Source organism: Mesoplodon bidens (assembly GCF_964165515.1).
Source record: "Mesoplodon bidens genome assembly, chromosome: 11".
Taxonomy (NCBI): domain Eukaryota; kingdom Metazoa; phylum Chordata; class Mammalia; order Artiodactyla; family Ziphiidae; genus Mesoplodon; species Mesoplodon bidens.
Window position 1 is genome coordinate 85,291,707 of NC_138167.1, and position 23,054 is coordinate 85,314,760.

Genomic DNA, 23,054 nt, shown 5'->3' on the forward strand with positions numbered 1-23,054 from the left:
GATGAAGGAACTCTCAGTTCATGTCCCACGATGTAACTTATTACCTGTGATGACCATGAGCAAATCATTTCCCCTTGTTAGCTCATTTGAAAAGTATAGTTAGCTCATATTGAAAAGTTATTAATAATATATACTTGCCTCATGGCATTTTGTGATGTTTTGAAAAAAGTAAATAAAATATATTTATAAACTAAAAGCACTAATCAAGTGTTAGTTGTTACTATGTATTGGTTAATAACCAGGCTTAGTGGTTACCTATATTTTGATATTGTATATGTGTTTGGAATACATAGCTAATAATAATTTTGGTAAGTTGCCTTATCGTTCTAACATCTGTGTGTTAGTTTAAGTGAAACTTATAAAATTTAGCTTAATACATTTTGAAACTGTAAAGAATTTATAGTCACTTTTTGGAAGAATTGTCTAATAAGAGAATTCTAATTATCTAAATGAGAAAGTATTAAAGTATAAGTAGGTCATATTACTTTTTTAATTTGGGTGTTAGAATATAACACAAATTTTTCCCCCAAATTTCAAAGTTAGCCTAGGTTACCAGTTTTTATGAAGAATTATTTAGACTAGCTTTTATAGTTGAAAGTTGCATACAACTTGACATTGCTTATTATACAAATTTGATCTGAAATGCATATACAATTTTGGAAAAAGAATAAATAAAAGTAAATTTATGTACTTCTGCTTCTGGCAATATTGGAGTAACTGATACCTATTTAGTCCTCCTACTGTAAACAACTAGAAAAGTAGAAAAAACTGTGTAAAACCACTGTTTTCAGACATTGTACAACAAGCAGGTTTTCATCCCTGAGAGAAGAGAAGAGGGAACAATGTAGAGAAAAACCTCCAGAAATCTGCTTAGAGATACACTTGAACCTTTCACTGGATGCTAATCTTTACACTCATAAGGAGAGATTCCATGAGTCCAGGCAGTGAACAATTATTAGGAGCTGCAGCTGAAAAATGATTAGAACTCACAGAGCTGGGAAATATTCAAGTTCTAGCCAGTCAGAGCAGAAAGACATGGTTGAATACTTGGGGGCATTCAGTAGAAACCCCAGAAATGTCACACCTTAGGAGTAAAGCTAAACTATCCCTAGACTAAAAGCTAGCCTACACCTGACCTAAGAAGCATAGGAACAAGCCTGGAAAGGTTCTAGCTGAACCACAAGTATATTAACTGTCAGCTGGAGTAAAATTCAACATTCTTAGAAAGAAGACAGCAAAATCCAGACTTGTCATAACAAATATAAAAAAAATTACAAAGAAGCAGAAAACAAAGACACACAAAGCAGAAAACATGTGAGCTGTAAGCAGGAGTAAAATAATTCAATGGGGATAGAACCTGAAATGAGAGAGGATAGAATCATCAGACAAGTACTTTAACACAGCTTTTAAAATATACTTATATAGCACTTGTGTTTGTTTTTGTTTAATTTGTGGACAAAGACTTACAGACAGGTGCAAAAATAAATCCTCTTTTGCAACCCAGAACTCAGTGTTCAGTATGAGTTTTGATACAGATAAGAAGGAACATGATACCTAAAAGAGAATCAAGTGATGGGGGTATACTGATAAACATAAAGATTGCTTCCAGGATTGTAGAGCTGATAATTTCCCTCATATCTTAAGCTTTTAAATTATCAGCTGCATTGATTTATTACTCTAATTTTAATGTTGACATGAAACAAAGATGGCTGCTTTTTTTAGGCTTTTATCTTGAACACAGTGTCTGGATTTTAAAAAGGTATTGCTGGGCTTCCCTGGTGGCGCAGTGGTTAAGAACCCACCTGCCAATGCAGGGGACACGGGTTCGAGCCCTGGTCCGGGAAGATCCCACATGCCATGGAGCAGCTAAGCCTGTGTGCCACAACTACTGAGCCAGGTGCCACAACTACTGAAGCCTGCACACCTAGAGCCCGTGCTCCACAAGAGAAGCCACCGCAATGAGAAGCCCATGCACCATAACAAAGACCCAATGGAACCAAAAATAAATAATAAATAAGTTTAAAAAAATCATATTAAAAAGGTATTTGCATATCCCAACGATCTGTACTGTTCTAGGGTGTGATGGCTTAGGAGTGAATATGATTTGAACCTAATACTTTTTTTTTTTTTTTTGTGGTACACAGGCCTCTCACTGTTGTGGCCTCTCCCGTTGCGGAGCACAGGCTCCGGATGCACAGGCTCAGCGGCCATGGCTCACGGGCCCAGCCGCTCCATGGCATGTGGGATCTTCCCGGACCGGGGCACGAACCCGTGTCCCCTGCATCGGCAGGCGTACTCTCAACCACTGCGCCACCAGGGAAGCCCTGAACCTAATACATTTTTAAAGGGTGTCAAATTCAGAACCAGGCAGATCCATCTCCTGACCCTAAATGTGGTCCTAAAGTAATTGCTTGAGGAAATTGGATCCCAAAGATTACAGGCTGGGAATTTTGAAGTGTGTTTGTATTCCATTGGAGATAGAAGAAGCCCAACTAAAAGAATTGTGGGCTGACTCACATGACAACTTCTTTTTGAAAGGGCTATTTTATCTTGAAGATTTTGAGTTTGGAGGAACTAAGGTGATTGGCAGTGGAAAGAATCAGAACATGTAAAATTCCTTAAAAATTTATTGACTTAAATAATTTTGCCAGGACTTCCCTGGTGGCGCAGTGGTTAAGAGTCCACCTGCCGATGCAGGGGACATGGGTTCAAGCCCTGGTCTGGGAGGATCCCACATGCCACAGAGCAACTAAGCCCGTGTGCCACACTACTGAGCCTGCACTCTAGAGCCCCTGAGCCACAACTACTGAGCACTTGTGCCACAACTACTGAAGCCAGCATGCCTAGAGCCCATGCTCCACAACAAGAGAAGCCACCATAATCAGAGAAGCCTGCGCACTGCAACGAAGAATAGCCGCCGCTCACCGCACCTAGAGAAAGCCCGTGGGCAGCAACGAAAACCCAACGGAGCCAAAAATAAATAAATAGGGCTTCCCTGGTGGCGCAGTGGTTGAGAGTCCGCCTGCCGATGCAGGGGACACGGGTTCGTGCCCTGGTCTGGGAAGATCCCACATGCCGTGGAGCGGCTAGGCCCATGGGCCATGGCCGATGGGCCTGCGCTCCACAATGGGAGAGGCCACAACAGTGAGAGGCCCGCGTACTGAAAAAAAAAAAAAAAATAAATAAAAAAAAAAATAAATAAATAAAATAATTTTGCCTATGTTACACATAATTTAAAAAAATGCTTTACACTTAAAAAAATAAAATATACTTATGGATATAAAGAAAAAATATAATAATGGAAATAGAAGTGGAAACAATAAAAATTAGAACTTCTAGAGATTAAAAAAAAATCTGAAATGAAAATTTCACTGGATGAATATAATAGATTAAGCAAATGGAAAACAGTATCAGTGACCATTAAGACAAGGTAATTGAAACTGTCCACAATGAAGCACAGAGAGAAAAAAGGCTGGAAAAAAAATGAACAGTGCCTTAATGACCTGTGGGATAGTATTATGTAATCTAGCATACATATAATTAGTGTCAAAGAAGAGTGGGGAGGAGGAAAAATATTTATAGAAATAGTGGCTGAAAAAATTGTAAATTTGATTAAAAATATGAAACCACAGATTCAAGAAACTCAATGCATTCTAACCAGAGTACCCCAAACAAATATCAGATGAATTGGGTTTCACCTAAATGAAAAATGAATGCTCTTCAAAAGACACCATTACAAAAATAAAAGCCAAGACAGATTGGGAGAAAATATGTGTAGTACATATATCTGACAATTCAGAAGCATCCAGGATATATAAGGAACTCTTATTATTCAATCAGATCAGTGATTGTCTGGGGCTAGAGATGAGCAGAGGGTGGGCACTGAGTGCACAGGAGCATGAGGAAACTTTTGGGGGTAATTGGAATGTTCTCTTGCTTGATGGTGGTGATGGTTAAATGAATGTATGTATTTATCAGTTCTCCTCAAACTGTACAATTGAATTGGGTGAATTTTATTATATCTAAATTATAGTTCAGTAGAGTTGGTTTTAAAAATAATAGGAATCTCTGAATTTGATGTTATTCTTATGATTTTGAGAGATTATGTTTACTTACTTTTGGAAAGATGTGAATAATGTTTCTTAAAAAAAAGTTGAGATAATCTATCATAGAGCACTTTAACATTCTCATGGTGCTTAAATTTGGGTTTCTTAGTTCTTGTTACATCATTTGTGACCTTCATAATTAGAGTCTTGCTTATATGGTAGGTAACTCAACTAACAGAGAAGCTGAAGAATCAGTCAGAAAGTCATAAACAAGCCCAGGAGAATTTGCATGACCAGGTGCAAGAGCAGAAGGCACATCTCAGAGCTGCACAAGACCGCGTCCTTTCCCTAGAATCCAGCATTAATGAATTAAGTAGTCAATTAAATGAAAGCAAGGAGAAGGTCTCCCAGCTTGATATACAGGTAATATCGAATTATGTAACTTAATATGAGTTTGCATGAATAAAACACCAATTTTAGGCCATCACATATTTTAAATTGTTTCTCTCTCCCTCCCCACCCCCTGCCTTACTTATTAATGGAAAAAAAAATTAGGAATAGGAATTAAATAAAGGTTGTATTTAGACAGTTGTTGAGCTTTCCTGTTTGCCTTTCTCCCTTTCCCTCCGTCTCTTTCTCTCTCTCTCCCAGCAAATTACTCTTCCTGAAACTACCAGGTCTTTTCACTTTTTTTTTTGATGAAGCCCTTATTATTGTTTCCTAAGTTCAAAGTTGTTTGATATTATTATACCATTAGATTTCTGTTACATATATTTGAATTATTTTGAATTTGATTTTTTAAAAGGTTTGGTTAAAAAAAAAACTTCAGGGAATTCCCTGGTGGTCCAGTGGTCAGGACGTGGCACTTTCACTGCTGAGGGCCCAGGTTCAACCCCTGGCTGGGGAACTAAGATCCCACAAGCCTCGAGTACGCCCCCCAAAAAAGAAAAAAACCCAACTTTGTATGGTACCATTATGTTTTTTTTTTTTTTTTTTTTTTGCGGCACGCAGGCCTCTCACTGTTGTGGCCTCTCCCGTTGTGGAGCACAGGCTCAGCGGCCATGGCTCACGGGCCCAGCCGCTCCGCGGCATGTGGGATCTTCCCAGACCGGGGCACGAACCCATGTCCCCTGCATCGGCAGGCGGACTCTCAACTACTGCGCCACCAGGGAAGCGCCCATTATGTATTTTAATGTGTTTTCTTTCAGAGGCCAGTATGGAAGCCTTGCTCAGTGAGTCAGTCATGGTGTGGGAATTAAGACATATTTCTTTCTTCATTCTCATCATTGGTTTTTTATTCTATACTATAGTAGAGAAAGTTATAGAAACATTTCTAAGCCTTAATTTTCTTTATTTGAGGAGAATAATTCCATTGAAAATCAGAAATGATATAATAAAATAACAAGTATACTATTAGAATTTGGAAAAAGAGGATACACATTTCTTTCTTTTAAAAATATATTTGTTAGATGAGTTACAGATAATTCAATATGTGGATGTCCAATTTTAGAGAGGGAGAAGTGTTTTGCATTTATATAGGGACATCTTTTTGTCATTTATTCAAGCATTATTAGGATTATTCTCTCCTACTCATTCCTGTTTGAGGGATTATCACATACTTACTTTTTAATGTCTAAATCTTTATGTTTTCTGCCCAAAGATTTAACTTTTAAAAATTATTTAGTGACAAAAGTAATGTACACTCAAGCAAGGGGAAATCAAGAACTAAATACAAATTAAATGACTTGTAAATTTTGTTACAGATTAAAGCCAAAACTGAATTATTGCTGTCAGCAGAAGCAGCAAAAACTGCTCAAAGAGCAGATCTTCAAAATCATTTGGACACAGCCCAAAACGCATTACAAGATAAACAGCAGGTAGGAGAACCTGATGCAATTTCTTACCATAACCTAATGTTTTGGTAGATAAATTAACTGGAAACATGTAAAAATGATACTCAGTTTTATATAATATTGTGATTGACCTGCTTATTCTCCTTAATTTCTCCCTGAGTTCAGAACCAGTTGAGTGGTAGATGCAAGAGTCAGACAGATGGAGATAAAAGTTACCATCTTTGGGCTTCCCTGGTGGTGCAGTGGTTGAGAGTCCGCCTGCCGATGCAGGGGGCGCGGGTTCGTGCCCCGGTCCGGGAGGGTCCCGCATGCCGCGGGGCGGCTGGGCCCGTGGGCCGTGGCCGCTGGGCCTGCATGTTCGGAGCCTGTGCTCCACAACGGGAGAGGCCACAGCCGTGAGAGGCCCGCGTACCAGAAAAAAAAAAAAAAAAAAAAGTTATCATCTTTGGGAATTCCCTGGCAGTCCAGTGGTTAGGACTTGGTACTTTTACCGTGGTGGCCCAGGTTTAATCCCTGGTTGGGGAACTACGAATTCCACAAGACAAGAGGCATGGCAAAAAAAAAAAAAAAATCATCTTTTTTTTTTTTTTTTTTTTTTTGCAGTATGTGGGCCTCTCACTGTTGTGGCCTCTCCCGTTGCGGAGCACAGGCTCAGCGGCCATGGCTCACGGGCCCAGCAGCTCCGTGGCACGTGGGATCTTCCCAGACCCGGGCACGAACCCGTGTCCCCTGCATCGGCAGGCGGACTCTCAACCACTGCGCCAGCAGGGAAGCCCCATCTTTGTTTTTGATAAAGCTCAACTTGTGCAGCTATGGTTGAGCTTCTTAATATTGTATTTCTCCCATAATATAGACCTTGGTGTGGAGCTGAAATATTTACTCCTAATTGTTGAATTGTTGCTTCATCCCATCAAATGCCAATGACTGGGAAAGAGACAGATTTCCACACCTGTTTTAAGTAGGTAATCAGGCCGTGACCCAGATATACTTACCACTTCGAAGCAGGAAAAGAGCACCATGTATTCCATCTCAATAGTAAGAGCTACTCTCTTTTCTTGGGGGTAGGAGTAAGTAGGGCTGGAAAGAATACACAAGTTACTCTTCTCAACACTTCTGGTAGAATAAAAGCTTCCTCCTTTAGGGCCAAGCTCAAAATGCTGGTAGATTTTTCTTACCTTTGACCAGGTAGGAATTTTTAAAGTTTACTTTTTGCTTGAGAAGTAATACTGGTTGTTGGTCCAAACATTTTTTTTTGTGTGTGTGGTACGTGGGCCTCTCACTGCTGTGGCCTCTCCCCTTGCGGAGCGCAGGCTCTGGACGCACAGGCTCAGCGGCCATGACTCATGGGCCCAGCCGCTCCGCGGCATGTGGGATCCTCCCGGACCGGGGCACGAACCTGTGTCCCCTGCATCGGCAGGCAGACTCTCAACCACTGCACCACCAGGGAAGCCCTGGTCCAAACATTTTTTAAACAATATATTAGTGTATCAAGTTAATGAAACAAAATGATTTTCTATATTTACCCTTAACCCCAATCCATCTTTTCTCCTTATATGGAAATTTTGCTTTTAAATTTGGTATGTATCCTTCCAGACTTATATAAACATTGAACAAAAATATATGTGTGTGTGTATATACACACACACAGGTCTTTTTGTTTTATACATATACTATCATTATATATGTTGTTCTGCAACTTGCTTTTTACTTTATATTGTTATTTACATTATTGCTAAACACATCTGGAAAGTATTTTCTAAGTATTAGGTCAGTGCCAGGAACTATAGTGGAAAAAGTCTTTATAAGAATAACCACATAAAAGTTTAAAATTTACCTGACAAAAGTATTACAAAATTCTAAAGCAAGTAGCCAAAGAATAAAACATTTTCTGAAGTATGTCTGATGAAGGGTTAATATTTTTGATGTTTAAAACACTTTTACATAAGAAATAAGTGACTACAAAAAAAAGTAAATGATCAAAACTATATTAGCAAATCCTCAAGTTCATTAAGAAGCAATTGCAAATTAAGACAATAACGGAATATGCCCTCATTAAGGTAAAATGTTCATGTGTATGTGTTTAACTCTGGAAGGATTGGACATGGTGTAGAAGAACAAGCCACTTCCATAGTGGCTTGTTTTGATGGTGGTAGGGGAAGCTGATCGGCAATATATTTATTTTAAGACCTTTAGGATTTTTCATATTCATTAGCTCACTTTTAGTCCTTTACCCTAAGGAAATAATCGTAGTTTTAAGCATGCTGTTAGCATATCTGCAGAAAGGTTTGTAGCAATCTAAGAATATAAAATAGGACATTTGGCTAAAAAATGGTCTGTATTGATAAAAACAGAAATTTACGCAGTCATGTATAATGATATTTTAGAAAATAATGTCACAGTTTCATGATGCGTTGTTATGTAAAAACAAAGGAGGTTAGGGCTTCCCTGGTGGCGCAGTGGTTGAGAGTCCGCCTGCCGATGCAGGGGACACGGGTTCGTGCACCGGTCCGGGAAGATCCCACATGCCGTGGAGCGGCTGGGCCCGTGAGCCATGGCCGCTGAGCCTGCGCGTCCGGAGCCTGTGCTCTGCAACAGGAGAGGCCACAGCAGTGAGAGGCCCGCGTACCGCAAAAACAAAAACAAAAACCAAAACAAACAAACAAAAAACAAAGGAGGGTACAGTAAAACAGTATGTAAAGCGACCTCCTTTATTTTAAAAGTACAAATCAAAAAATAGAAACTAACATACAGAAAAGACTAGAAGGAAAGCTATCAAAACATTAATAGTAATTATCTGTGGGTAGTGGATTTACTAGTAATTTTTATTTTGTTTTTTTTCTGTGCAACTAGATATTCCAAATGAATTGTTCAAGTATCATAATGTTAATACCTGTAATTTAAAAAATTATATTAAAAATGGTGTTTTGAACATTGAAAACATTTAATTATAGTATAAAAGTGTTATTTTATTATTAGCCTGTTTAATATTCTGTTGTATCTTTTGGCTCCTAAAATAACTCTTCCTAGAAAAAGTTATTGAGCTCTTATGTATGTAAACGTAGTATCTCAGACTATGTACAACTTCAGTTCAAGTCCTTTACATTGGTGGGTAAATATAACCTCTGATATATTATTAGACTTATCTATGGTCTTACTCAAAATAGTTTCTTAAATAAAGTTAGAGTTTTCTGCCTTACTTTGACCAAACATTTGGGCATTACAGCAAAGTAAACCTTACCAAAGTTATCTTTAATTGTACTTTTTTATAGGAGTTAAATAAGATCACTACTCAGTTGGATCAGGTCACTACAAAGTTGCAGGATAAGCAAGAACATTGCAGTCAGCTGGAAAGTCATCTTAAAGAATATAAAGAGAAATACCTCTCTTTAGAACAGAAAACTGAAGAATTGGAAGGTCAAATTAAGGTTTGTATAAAGGAAACTGTAGCCATATTTTCTACTGCTGTAGCAATGGAAATTGATGACCTAGAAGGAATCAAAGATTTTAAATTTGCAAACAAATGTGAAGTTGTGATATACCAATTTAAAAACTTACTTGTAGTTTTTTCATGTCTTAATTTTGAATTCCACCTTTACTTTTAACTTCTTCACTAATGGATGGCTTTTACAAATAGCAGTTTACATATATACGGGTTGCATTGTAATGTGTAAGTGTTTTAAAGAGACAACCAACCAAGGATCTACTCTATAATTACAAGGAACTTAGTTTTTTATTGTTGTGAAGTCTCTTCTGCCCTATCATTCCTGTTTCCTTCCTTCCTTATTCCAATGTAATATTCAGGTATGGTATATTTCTTCCTTTTTTTACATTTTACATTTATACCCTTTGGATTTTGTTTCTAATTTAATATTATTAAAACTATTATAATTTACACTATAGTAAATTGCTTCTTTCTTTAACACAACTTCAAGTGAAAGTATTGATTTATACTAAAGAGATTAAATGACTACACATATTAGAGAAGGATTTGACCTGAGTCCTTTGTCCTTTAAATTAGAACTTCTATAAGTTAAAGAAAAATTTCTCAAGTTACTATATATGTAACATACCTTCACAGTCAGATGAAGCACTTCTGTACAATTATAGAATCATGGGCTATGTATATTTCTATATGTGCATCTAAACCAATATAACATGGAAGAAGAAAATTACATTTACAATTCTATTTATGGGTTCCCTTTTCTTTATGGTCAGTGATAATGGTGTGATCAATTACATGATGTAATGGTTGAAAAGAACAGAAAAACTTTTCTTTGGGTCTTTTTTTTTTAGATGAAAGGCATCTAATGAGAGTTCTATTTGAGTATCTTTTTAAAATAGTTATTTAGGGACTTCTCTGGTGGTCCAGTGGTTAAGACTCCACGCTTCCACTGCAGGGCGGGTACAGGTTTGATCCCTGGTCAAGGAACTAAGATCCCGCATGCCTCGTGGCATGCCCCCCCACCCCCCCAAAGAAAAGATATTTAGAACCACTAGTGTCTATTGTGATCTATGACAATGTCGGATATTTAACATTTTGTAATTATTATTTTAGGAAGTATTCCACCTGTTTTATATATATATGTGTGTGTTTGTGTATATATGTAGTTAATAGAATTAACATAGTTACATTGAATATCCAGTGTAAGTGTTGAGTAAGAGCCACAGGTACCTAAATTGGCTTATAAAATAGTATGCAAAATTTTTACAACTATACAAGAAAAGCATTGCTTATAGATGTTCAAACTATATATTTAACAGTTTGATTTTGTAAATTTGTAAAAATACATACAGTTATATGTATATGTATGAGATAGAAGCCACAGTATGAAGTATTCATAAGTATTCATATATAGTATTCACAGTATGAATAATAATCTCTAGACCAAGAGATTAAAGAAGCAAAATCAGAAGTTTAATTGGCTTTATATTTAGAGTCAATAGGTGTTAATGAGAAGGATGACATGACAACTCCATTTTAGTTTTGAATATTTATAATTATATAACATTAGTGTTGTTAACTGAATATAAAGGATTATATATATTTTATTTATTTATTTATTTATTTAAAAATAAATTTACTTATTTTTGGCTGCATTGGGTCTTCATTGCTGCGTGCGGGCTTTCTCTAGTTGGGGCGAGCGGGGGCTACTCTTCGTTGCGGTGCGCGTGCTTCTCATTGTGGTGGCTTCTCTTATTGCAGAGCACGGGCTCTAGGTGTGCAGGCTCAGTAGTTGTGGCTCGTGGGCTCTAGAGCACAGGCTTAGTAGTTGTAGCGCACGGGCTTAGTTGCTCCGTGGCATGTGGGATCTTCCCAGACCAGGGCTTGAACGCGTGTCACCTGCGTTGGCAGGCAGATTCTTAACTGCTGTTCTACCAGGGAAGTCCCAGGATTATATATTTTAAGTGGGCCCATGTGTGAACCTGTTACTTAGTTTTTTCATACTTGAGTTAATAACTTTTACTCAAGTAATAAATATAATTAAATTTATTCTCTTATTCAGAGTTCATTTTATTTATTTATTTATTATAAATTTTATTTATTTATAAATTTTATTTGTTTATTTTTGTGGTACGCGGGCCTCTCACTGTTGTGGCCTCTCCCGTTGTGGAGCGCAGGCTCCAGATGCGCAGGCTCAGTGGCCATGGCTCACAGGCCCAGCCGCTCCGCGGCATGTGGGATCTTCCTGGACCAGGGCACGAACCCGTGTCCCCTGCATTGGCAGGTGGACTCTCAACCACTGCGCCACCAGAGAAGCCCCAGAGTTCATTTTAAAAAGTAAAACTTAGTGACTGCCTCTCATATATAAAGCCAGCTGCTAGGTCTTCTGAAAGATTCCAAGATAAATGGCTTCTTTATTCAGTGATGGCTTCAGAATGTGTTTTTTATTATAACATAAATATTTTTGGTTATTTTTGTGTGTTATGACAACACCAATTTGAGTGTAAATAAATGTTATAATGTTTAATAGATAGATAATCGTTGACATTAAAATGGTTTTATATTATATTTCTGCCATAGAAACTAGAAGCTGATACTCTTGAAGTTAAAGCAAGCAAGGAGCAAGCTTTGCAGGATCTACAAGAGCAAAGACAGCTGAACACAGATTTAGAGCTTAGAGCCACAGAATTGAGTAAACAACTTGAAAAGGAGAAAGAAACGTAAGCTAAACTACTTAAGGGAGAGGATTATAAACTAAGTTTTATAAGATTTCAATTTTGCTATCACAGTGTTTAAAGATTTATTTGATTCTGTAAACTACTGATATTAATGTGAATGAAAAATAAAGCCATCACAGTATGGTTAAATAGGAGGGCTTGTGACCAGTCACATTTCAGTAGACTTTGTCTTTAAAGGCCAAATACAGCACTCTGACTGAGTTGGCAGACTGTATCTGTGTCAGGATGGTGAGGGTTTTTGACTCTCAGTAGTAAAGATGGAAGCTGAGAGCCTGGGAAAGGTATTCAGTATCTTTCAGGGAAATGAAGTAAAACCCATCAAAGTTGATGATAGTTAAATTGTTTTATACCTTCATGGTTTCATCCTTGTTTTGGGAGTGATGACAAAATGTTTTTGTTCTCACATCTAGTAAATTGGGTCCTGATATTGTGAACTTGAGGATATACAGATGCATTTTGTGCCTCAAGTGGCATTTCTTCTCTTAACATCGTCATTTCCAGTGCCTAGGTATTTGGGGAGTACATCTGATCCTTTGTATCACCCACTGAGTGATTTGTCACCTCTGGAACCCAGTCATGTGTCTGTGAAGATGACCTTTGAGTTGGTTCTTGTTCTCTTTCCCAAGGCCCCCTATGGGCCTAGTGGTTCTTTCCATTTCTACTAAGGTTTTTAAAATTTTTGCCTTTATACTTTATGCAAACATTTCTTATGTGGGGTCCTGCATTTCTAGAGTACTACCTAAGAAAGAAGGGCTGGGTAAACACATCTGAGGTTTGACTAAACCTCACCCCTGGTCATAGGACTCAGCCCAAAGAACAGGGTACAGAGCTCCCCTTTCTCAAGGGCCACCTTCACTCTGCATGCAACTCTTTCCCTCCAAATTCCATCTTATAATGTATTTTCATTACTCTGCGGTTTAATGTATTTTCAAATATCCTTTGTGATTTCTTTGATTTATGGGTTACTTAGGAGTATATTGTTTACTTTTCAAATATTTAGGACTCTTCTAGATGTCTTACTGTTATTCGTTTCTAATTTAACTCCATTTTGGTAGGAGAACATATTCAGTAAAATTCAGACATTTCAAATTTTCATTTAGGGCACAGTGTATGGTTTATTTTGGTTAAGTTTCCATGTGCACATATATGTGTTTTTGGGTAAAGTGTTCTATAAATATCAGTTAGGTTAAGGTGGTTGATAATGTTGTTCTAATCTTCTATATCCTTGCCAATTTTTTTCTCTGGTCATTTCTGTCAGTTTCTGAGAAAGGGGTGTTAAGGTTTCCCAGATTGTGGTTTTATTTATTACTTCCTTAAGTGACTTTTTAAGAAATAAACTAAGTTTTACAGTCACTATGCAAGTCTTTATTTCTTTTATTTTTTTTGTACTAAAGAATTTTTTATTATTTTTATGGCTAGAGGATTGTCATGAAATGTAAAGCCACTAATTTAAAATATTTAATGAGATGTGTCTCAAAGGGTTTTAGTGTAATAGAAAACAGGCATATGTAAAATAAAATTCTATATGTATTTGTGTGATATATATATACAAGTTTCAATATAAATAGGGATCTACTATTAACTTTTTTACATAATAGAGAGCTGGTATAGATATAGATAGATATCAAAACTGACTTTTTTTTTTACATCTTTATTGGAGTATAATTGCTTTACAACGGTGTGTTAGTTTCTGCTTTATAACAAAGTGAATCAGTTATCCATATGTTCCCTTATCTTTTCCCTCTTGCGTCTCCCTCCCTCCCACCCTCCCTATCCCGCCCCTCTAGGTGGTCACAAAGCACCAAGCTATCTCCCTGTGCTATGCAGCTGCTTCCCACTAGCTATCTGTTTTACGTTTGGTAGTGTATATATGTCCATGCCACTTTCTCACTTTGTCACAGCTTACCCTTCCCCCTCCCATATCCTCAAGTCCATTCTCTAGTAGGTCTGTGTCTTTATTCCCGTCTTAGCCCTAGGTTCTTCATGACATTTTTTGTTTTTTTCTTAGATTCCATATATATGTGTTAGCATACGGTATTTGTGCAAGCCTTTATTTCTGTTTGCTTTCTTTGATTCACATAGTCTTATGATTTTATAATAATTACTTATGGGAAAGTTAAGTAGCATAGTAAATATATCAAGTCCCAATTTTAGGGTTGCTTGACAGGGATTTTAACTGTATTAAATGGTAAAGTAATATTAGTACAATGACTTTTCTATTTAGACCTTTAAAAATCCATGAGGTACAGGATCCTGTGAATGTACCTTCATATGTTCTAGCTACTTTTTCGAAAGTAAAAGTAAGTTTCTGGGACTACAAGTTAGAAAACTTCAAGGTATAGATGCAGTTCTGGTATTGTATTAATACCCAACTTCAATTATGTGGCTGGTACATTTTTTAATAACCTCTCTTTAACATATTGTTGAATTTATAATAAAGTATATTGATAGTAAAGTACATTGGAAATAGTATGCATTCTAGAAATATTTCTTTGCACTTGGTTTCATTTTCACTTTAAAAAATGGTTGATCTTTAATGTGTTCTTTTGATAAGTAATATGCATAATTTTATTCATTTTATGAAAGCAAAGTCTTTAACTTCCTTAAAACAATATCTTCATTTCCTCATTCTTATAACTTTTTTTTTCCTGTTTTAAAAAATTGAAGTATAGTTGATTTACAGTATCATGTTAGTTTCAGGTTCTTGTAACTTTTTAATTCATTCCGGTGTCGAAAACTTATATTAAAGGACAAATGATAAATCTTTTACATAATCTGCTAAGCTCTAGGATTAAAGTAAATTTTTGTCTTTCCTCCATGTTTGAAATGAAATGTTTCTTCTATTTTTTAACTTTTTTTTTCCTGGTTACCTTATGTGTTTTCAAGTTTAGGACCTGGCAAACACATAATGTGTTTTAGTTTTTCAAGGAAAGAGGCAGAGTTCTCTGTGCATGGGGGCTAATGTAATAAATAGGTTCTTTAGGGTACATGGGAAAACACTTCTGGCTGTCATACACTAGAGGGTTTGCTATATGCACAGATTTATTTGGAGATACACTGTGGTCAACAAGACTGGATTAAGTTATGGGCTTAGATGGTCTTGGCTTTACCACTAATTTATTTGACTTGAGGAAAATCATCTTCATCTGTTAAATGATTGGATCAGATGTTCTAAAGCATTTTTCAGTTGTGTGGTTTTACGACATTAAATCATTGTTTTTACTTCTTAACTACACAAGAAAGTTTTAAAACTCAATAATTTATTAATTTGGTAAATTATGCATTATTAAAGAAATTGTTTCTTAAATATTTAGAGTATCCAATACAAAGTTGGATCTACAGAAGAAATCTGAAGCGCTTGAAAATATTAAGCAAATGCTTACCAAGCAAGAAGAAGAAAAAAAAGTCCTTAAACAAGAAATTGAAAATTTAAGTCAAGATGCAAAGATGCAGCACAAGGAATTGAATAACAAAGTTCACACAGCAGTAACAGAACTACAAAAAGTGAAGATGGAGAAAGAAACTCTAGTAGCAGAGCTTTCTGCAGCAAAAGAGAAATTATCAGAAGTTTCTGATTCTTTGAAGAACTCCAAAAGTGAATTTGAAAAGGAAAATCAGAAAGGAAAAGCTGCTGTATTAGATTTGGTTAGTTGTTTATGTTTACTGTCTTAGGTAGAAGTGATTTTTATTTAAAATGTAGTGACTTTTCTGCTTAATTCACTGTTGACTTTTCACCCTGCATTTAAGTGATTTTATGTGTTCTTAGAGGAAAGGAATTGGGATTACTTAACCTGAGAAAAAGATATTGGTGTTTGTGTGTGTAATTTTCCAATGGCCCAGAAAATTTTCAGTTGAGTATATAGTCTTTCTCTATTCTGGGTCTGGTGCTAGATTTGGGAAAGACTACAGCATGTTTGTCCTCAGGGACACTTCCACAGAGAATATAGCTACTAGTTGAAATGTTTTTCACTTGACTATAAAAAAAAAAAAAAAGAAAGAAGACCAGAAAGGTCTAAATGACTTTTAACTCTGGTGCTATAAACTTTCTTAATTCTTTATTCAATTTTCTAAAACTCTAGATAATACCATGTCTTAGAGATACTGTAAAAAATATTTAAACTATAGAGAAAAAAAATCTGAGTCTCAGGAAATGCGTAAAGAGGAATGTATTCTCAGAAATATTTTAACCCAGAATAACACAGAATAGCAGCAAAAGTAAAATTCTTTTGTTCTCAATATGAAGGTCAGTGAAAGTGTTGAGTAGCATAAAAAACATGATTTTCGTATGTTACTTTTATGTTCCTTTCTGTTTGGAGGAAACATCTATCTGTACATCTTCCCACTTAAGTTATATGTGATTATTTTTATTTGTTGTTTCAGTACTTTAAAAAAATTTGCTTCCATTTTTTGAAGCCCATTATTCTACTTTTAAAATAGTATAAGTTAATTAATTCTGTGACATAAAAATGTGGTTTTCAAAGTATTCTAAAATCTTGTCTAAATATTATCTAAAGTATTTATTGTGACTGTTGGTTGATAATAGAAACTCTTAGCCTTTTCCTCTCCCTCCCCATTTACTGCTATAATATTTGCCTGTTTTTATTATTGAAATGGATGATTTTGTCCCATCTTAAATCATCAGTGATTCTGGTTTATTTCCTTGTGTGGATCTTACTGAGATTGTAAACCAAAATTCTTAAATTCACTACAAATATTTTCTGCATAATGTAGTTTCCATTTTTTTAGGAGAAAACGTGCAAAGAATTAAAGCAACAGCTTCAAGTACAGACAGAAAGCACGCATAAGGAACAGAATGAACTGAAAAAGTCACTTGAAAAAGAGAAGGAGGTAAGAGTTTTTTTCTATAACAAAAAATATGTAAAGCATAATAAGGTCTTTATATTTTCAAAATATTTTCACAATACTTAAATCAAAAGAAGGTTTTTTCATTTGTGTTCTACCTACTACTAAAAAGATTTAAGCTAGTTTAATAAAAGGCCCAAAATAAAGGATTATAATGAATAAAGGTAGAAAATTGAGTCAACTAACTATAGAGTTATAATTAGGTAATCTAGATTAAGGAACATTACTATGGATAAAAAAAGTCTTAATAGATTTTCCACAGAAATGACATTTTAAGGGCTCTTTATTTCATGGACATTTATATTAATGGCATATTTGATAATGGTTGTATAACAATTAAGAGATTTTTCTGTGATTAACGCTTCTATTGTTCTCCATCAAAACAAACAAGCAAATGAGGAAATAAATGGGTATAATATATATTGTTATTCTCTGAAGACATACCTCTAGCAGCTAGAGTCCAGGCCTGTAGCTTTCTAGAGATCAGATTTGATAAAGCAGCAAAACATGGTCCTGACAAGTCTTTAGTGTGATTGTGTTCTGGTTGTTGATTGAAAGAAGACACCCGTGCTTTATATGCCAGCCATGTAAGTGGCAAAATTATGGAGGTTTAATACCCAAGCTGTGAATCCAGATTGTGCAAATTTATATCCTGACTGTGCCAATTATTAGCTATGCTGTCTTGCCTTGTCTTAGGCAGATGACTTGATCTCTCTGTGCTCCAGTTTCCTCAGCAGTAAGATGGGGCTAATAGTAGAATCTGTGTCATAGGGTTATTGCAAGAAATAAATGGGTTAATATATTTCAAAGTGCTCAGAATACCAACTGTAACAAAATAAATGGTCAAATGTTAGCTATTACTTTATCATTGGTTATCATAACATAATCATCATTATTAACACTACCTGACTCCTGTTTTGCATAAACATATTTCCCTTTGTATTGGAGATAAGCTGAAGCATCCATATATAGCACTGAAACTTTTTCAAAAGTAACTTTGAATGGTCAGATGCTCAAATTAGGTTCTTAATGAAATATGCATAAAATATGTAAACATGACTTTGGCTGGAAGGGTGGGAGGTAGTGTAGTTCACCTTGGCCACAGAGGAACCTCAGTGTGACTTCTATATTATATCTAATTTTGAACAGAAATATATCCTAGTAGATTGTTAAAATAAGGTAGTAGCAAAATATGCCTCAAATCTCTAAATGAGGAAACTATTGTGTGGTATAGTTTAGTGTCATCAGACAGATACTAAACATATTTGCCAAAAGTTAACTTGGTTTTATCACAGTTAATATGAAGCTGTCCTTCCTGATTCACTGTGGCCAACAGGCTCATTTAGCATTTAAAAAAAATTATTTATTTTACTTTCTTTGGCCCCACTGTGCTGCTTGCAGGGATCTTAGTTCCCTGACCAGGGGTCGAACCCAGGCCTGGCGGTAAAAGTGCCGAGTCCTAACCACTGGACTGTCAGGGAGTGCAGTTAGCATTTTGAGAATATTCAAAACAGTAGACATTTCAGCAATCTAAAGATTGATGTTGATTTTCCCTTTTTCTATGATATAAGGGAACACTAATCTAGTTCATTTGCAAGCTCTATGCAAATGTATAATTATAAGTTAAAAAGGAAGGCAAGATTAAACAAATATTGAAGATTAATCCAGCATGTCATCCAGTAGTGAATAGTGTCAGTTATGAAAGCTCCATGAGGGTAAGGATTTTTCTTTTTGGTTTACTACTGATTATTTGTGGCCAATAGACTCAGTAGTTTCTACTTAGAGTAGTGCTTGGCATGAATAGGTACTCAGCAAATGTGTGTTGCATAAATGAATGCTAAACAGGTTTTTATTTTCTTTTAGACTTCTCATCAGCTGAAGCTGGAGCTCAGTTCAATGCAGGGGCAAGTCATACAGGCCCAGAATAGTTTAACACAAAAGGAAAAAGAAGAACAACAACTTCAGAGTAACATAAATGAGCTAAAGCAATTGACTGAACAGAAGAAAAAGCAAATTGAAGCACTCCAAGGAGAGGTTAAAATTGCTGTTTCACAGAAGGTAGTGATATATTTGTTTACTTTTTATGGGAAGAAAAACTTTGCAGTTAAAATAATAGTATGATAGTAACACAGGAGTTACAACAAAGAAAATTTTACATTTGCTCAAATTCTTTTCTAAGTTAAATGTATAAATGCACTTAATTATATGACTAAATATCTATGTCTGGATTTCCATTCACTATAACCATGTTGTTAGATGATTCTTATTTGAAATTCTAGCACTAATCATTTGTCTGATAGGCATAAAACTACCTTTTCGTAAAATAACATATAACTAACAATGTTAAGAGAATAATTTATACATTTCCAGTGTATTAGAAAATTTTACAGGTATTTAAAAATAAATTATCCTTATTAAGGGAATATAATCAAGAACAAAAATCACAAATTGAGATATATTTAAATATTCAGTAGTATAGCTTTCATATAGTTATAATTGTTTGGTTTTTTAAGTTATATCATAATGGTTTCCATTTCCAAACCTATCCTGATTTATTATTAAGCATCCATTCTTCATCCTTAAGTATGTTTTAATACTTGTCCAGACTAAGAGTTGATAAAAGTGGATTGAACTTAATAGTTGAACAAAATGAGGTTTTCCCCACTGTTGGTGTGTGCATATTAATTAGTTCATGGAGAAGAAAGATATAAGATCCCTAGTATGTAAAACAAGCAAAATATGTCATGTTATTAATAGTTGGCTTGTCACATTACTAGAGGAAAAAAAAATTAACCCCACAAATACATATTTTATGTTGACCACTATTTTTATAACTATTATTATGGCCATTTTACAGAAGAGTAATTTTCTAATAACACAAACAAGAGTAGACAAATTTGTCTATCCTTTTTTTGTGTTATATATAATCATACATCAGGATATAATTATCATAGTATGTATTTTGTTCTATGATTTGATACCTTGAGGTCATTTTTTCCCAAAATCTATTAGCCTCATATTCAAGTTTTCCTTAGATCTTCATTTTTATAACAGTATGACTTAGTAAATTAAAAAAAACCCAACAACTATTTTTAGCACATTTTCTTTTTTATTAAATTATTAATTATAGTAAGATTTCTTCCAGATTTATGATTAATATATATTGCCTATACTTTGCATGGCTTTACTAGATGACACCTTAAGGATTTTGAGATTCAGAGGAAATGTTCTTATTGGTAGTTGTCTTACTTGGGACTGTTATAACAAAAATACCATAGACTAGGTGGTTTAAAAAATAAGCATTTATTTCTCACAGTTCTGGAGACTGGGAAGTTTAAGATAAAGGCACTGGCATATTGAGTGTCTGGTGAGGGCCCACTTTTGGCTTGTGGACAGCCGTCTTCTTGCTGTATCCTTATATGCTGTATCCTTATATGATTGAGATTATCTCTTGTGTTTCTTCTTATAAGGGCACTAATCCCATTCACGAGGGCTCCACCCTCATGACCTAATGACCTCCCAAAGACTCCACATCCAAATACCATCACATTTGATCTAGGCTTCAACATGAATTTGGGGGGGAGGTGTCACAAACATTCATAGCAGTAGTTCACTTGTGTCAGTGTATGAATGCTAGAAAAAGGAACACCTTTAACCTTGGGGAGGACAGCATTTTGGGGGAGTGTTGGGTGGATAGCCAGTCTCTGTAAATTAGACTTGAAATTTGGAGTACCTAGAGAATCACTGAAAGGCAAGAATTGTTTGGTTTTATTGAGGAGCAGTGTACTATCATGGAAAAAAGATAAATTTTAGAGCCAGGCAAATTTGAATTTAAATTGTGACACACATTAGGTTTATGGTCACAAGAAAGTGATCTTTCTGAGCTAAATAAAATAGGGTCATAGAGTTGTAAAGGTTGAGATAATTTGAAGCAATTATACTTCAATAAAGATCTATTAAAAAAAAGATTGCGATAATGTATTTAAAGTACCTAGTACTGTGTGTGCCCAGTGCCATGTGGAAGCAAAATAGTTGTTGGATATTATATATAAGTTTAGCAAACTATGATCTAAGAGTGTCATTTTGCATGGTAAACCATACAGTGATGGTCTCTGGAAACTTTTCACTGGGCCACAGTGAAATAGGAAAAACAAGGATAAAGTTTAAATGGGTATAGATGTGTATGAGTACACACACACAAACACACACACCCCAAATACATTTATATCTATATCTATCTATCTATATATCTATCTATATGAAACACACATATACATACATTTTTTTAATGTGATTGTGATTGTTTGGGAGTCACAGGTAAAGGATCCAGCAAGAGTATATAAGTCATCAGTTCCTGTACCAACCTTATTTGAAACCTAATGTGGGAATACAGAATGAATAGGATATGGCCCCTATTCTCAAGTAGCCTATAATTTAATGAGGAACCAGGTATGTAGGGGAAAAGAAAACTGTAGTAAAAAGGAGAATGAGAAAAATTAGAACTTAATGGAAATTTTGACTGGCTTTCTAGAGGAGCTAGCATTTGAACTGTGTCTTTGAAGACTATCCTAATTTTGAAAGATTAAAAAAAAGAGGAAATTAGATATTTCAAAGGAGAGGAAACAATATTAGCAAAGTTTGTGAAACTTAAAAAAATGTCATTATACAAGATTTGCTATTGGAATACCTCGTAAGTGGAGAAGTGAGGGGAGATAAGGCTACAGAATTGGATGAAATCAGATCACAGTAGGTGTTGTATAGTTGTTTCCACTTTAAATTTTTAATATTGGAAGACTAAAGGTAAAAATCTTTAGAAGGGAGAAATGTAGTCAGACCTGTTTCAGAGCAAAAACTGATAAGCTTGTGAAGGATAAATTGTAAATGATTGACCCTCCTGTATTCTCCTTTGGAACTTTGGGTTTACTTCTGTTAAACCCATTATCAAGCTGTTACATTGATCTTTTTATTTTTTTTAATTTTCTTTTATTTAACTTACCCACTAATAAATTTGAATTCCTGTGTTTTCTAACAAATAAGCTATCAATGATTTTTTAAAAAAATGAATGAATGAATCAGCCTGTCATTTAGAGTAAGTAAAATGAAGGCCCAAATATGAACCCAGAGGGCAATTATGATCAGTGTTGAGACTTTGTAGAGGGCTTATTTGAGCCATAAAGGTGATTGAAGAGAAAGAAAACTAGATTTGTTGGGGAGGGGAAATGTTAAAGAAAAGAAGAAATATTCTACCAAAAAAAAAATAGCAGTGTAGTCTTCAACACGAAAAACAATGTCCAGGAATTCTTCATCGTGAAGACTCTAAATTGGAGGTAATGTGGCATGTTATCAGATAATGTGTGTGGTAATGAGCCCCCTTCCCGCCATAGGCAGTTAGCACTACCTCCTGGCAATCTCCCTCCTAGCTCTCTTTAATCTATCCCCTTTTCTTATTTCCCAACTGCTACAGTCTTAGTCTAGGCTCTTTTTTCCTCTTATGTGGACTATTGTAAGAGTCTCTTAATGGATGTCCTGGGCTCTATTTGTCCACCTCCCAACTGTTTGTCATTCATTCATTCAAGAAATATTACTAGGCACCTATTCTGTGCCATGGACACAGTTCTAGGTGTTGGTGGTGTAGCTGTGAACAGACAAGGAACCTATTCTCATGGACTTAAACTTTCTTGGGGGGAAGGAACTTAAACAGGGTGATGTGCAAGACAGTGATGGGACAGAGCCCTACTAAAAGGTTGGGTGATCAAAGAAGCCCCTCTGAAGAGATCTGAGCTGAGACATGAAATACAAGCGCTATCCATATAGTGGTCGGGGCGGGACAACTAGTGCAAAGGTCTTCAGGCTAGAACAAGCTTGGTATTTTCTAAAAACGGAGACCAGTATAAGTTAAGTATAGTGGAGAGAGGAAGAGTAATATGCGATGAGCTCAGAGAAGTAGACAGGGGTAAAGGCATAAACATACAAACTGGAAGATTATAAGATAACAGAGAGTGATGTATTTTGTTCAAAGGATAATTAGAATCGATTCGGAGATTTTGAGCAGAGAATGGTGGGATCTGACTAAAGGGACATAAAGGAGCAAGCAGGAAAGGCATTGAAAAAC

The 23,054-nt window shown here is 35.6% G+C and overlaps 1 protein-coding gene across 7 annotated transcripts in view; it reads left to right on the plus strand.

Annotated features, from left to right (window-relative positions):
- The window catches only part of EEA1 (early endosome antigen 1), a 315,773-nt gene that overhangs the window by 271,604 nt on the left and 21,115 nt on the right, over positions 1 to 23,054 (plus strand). For 6 of the 7 annotated variants that reach the window (XR_014016978.1, XR_014016979.1, XM_081247857.1 and 3 more), the window contains 7 exons: positions 4,269 to 4,469; positions 5,810 to 5,923; positions 9,169 to 9,324; positions 11,922 to 12,061; positions 15,394 to 15,724; positions 16,826 to 16,927; positions 18,806 to 19,000. Coding sequence is in view for 5 of the 7 variants with exons in the window: in XM_081247857.1 (XP_081103983.1) it covers positions 4,269 to 4,469; positions 5,810 to 5,923; positions 9,169 to 9,324; positions 11,922 to 12,061; positions 15,394 to 15,724; positions 16,826 to 16,927; positions 18,806 to 19,000 (1,239 nt within the window). In the remaining 2 variants the exon portion in view is untranslated. The remainder of the gene's footprint in view (positions 1 to 4,268; positions 4,470 to 5,809; positions 5,924 to 9,168; positions 9,325 to 11,921; positions 12,062 to 15,393; positions 15,725 to 16,825; positions 16,928 to 18,805; positions 19,001 to 23,054) is intronic. The other variant, XM_081247858.1, reaches the window with a different exon arrangement.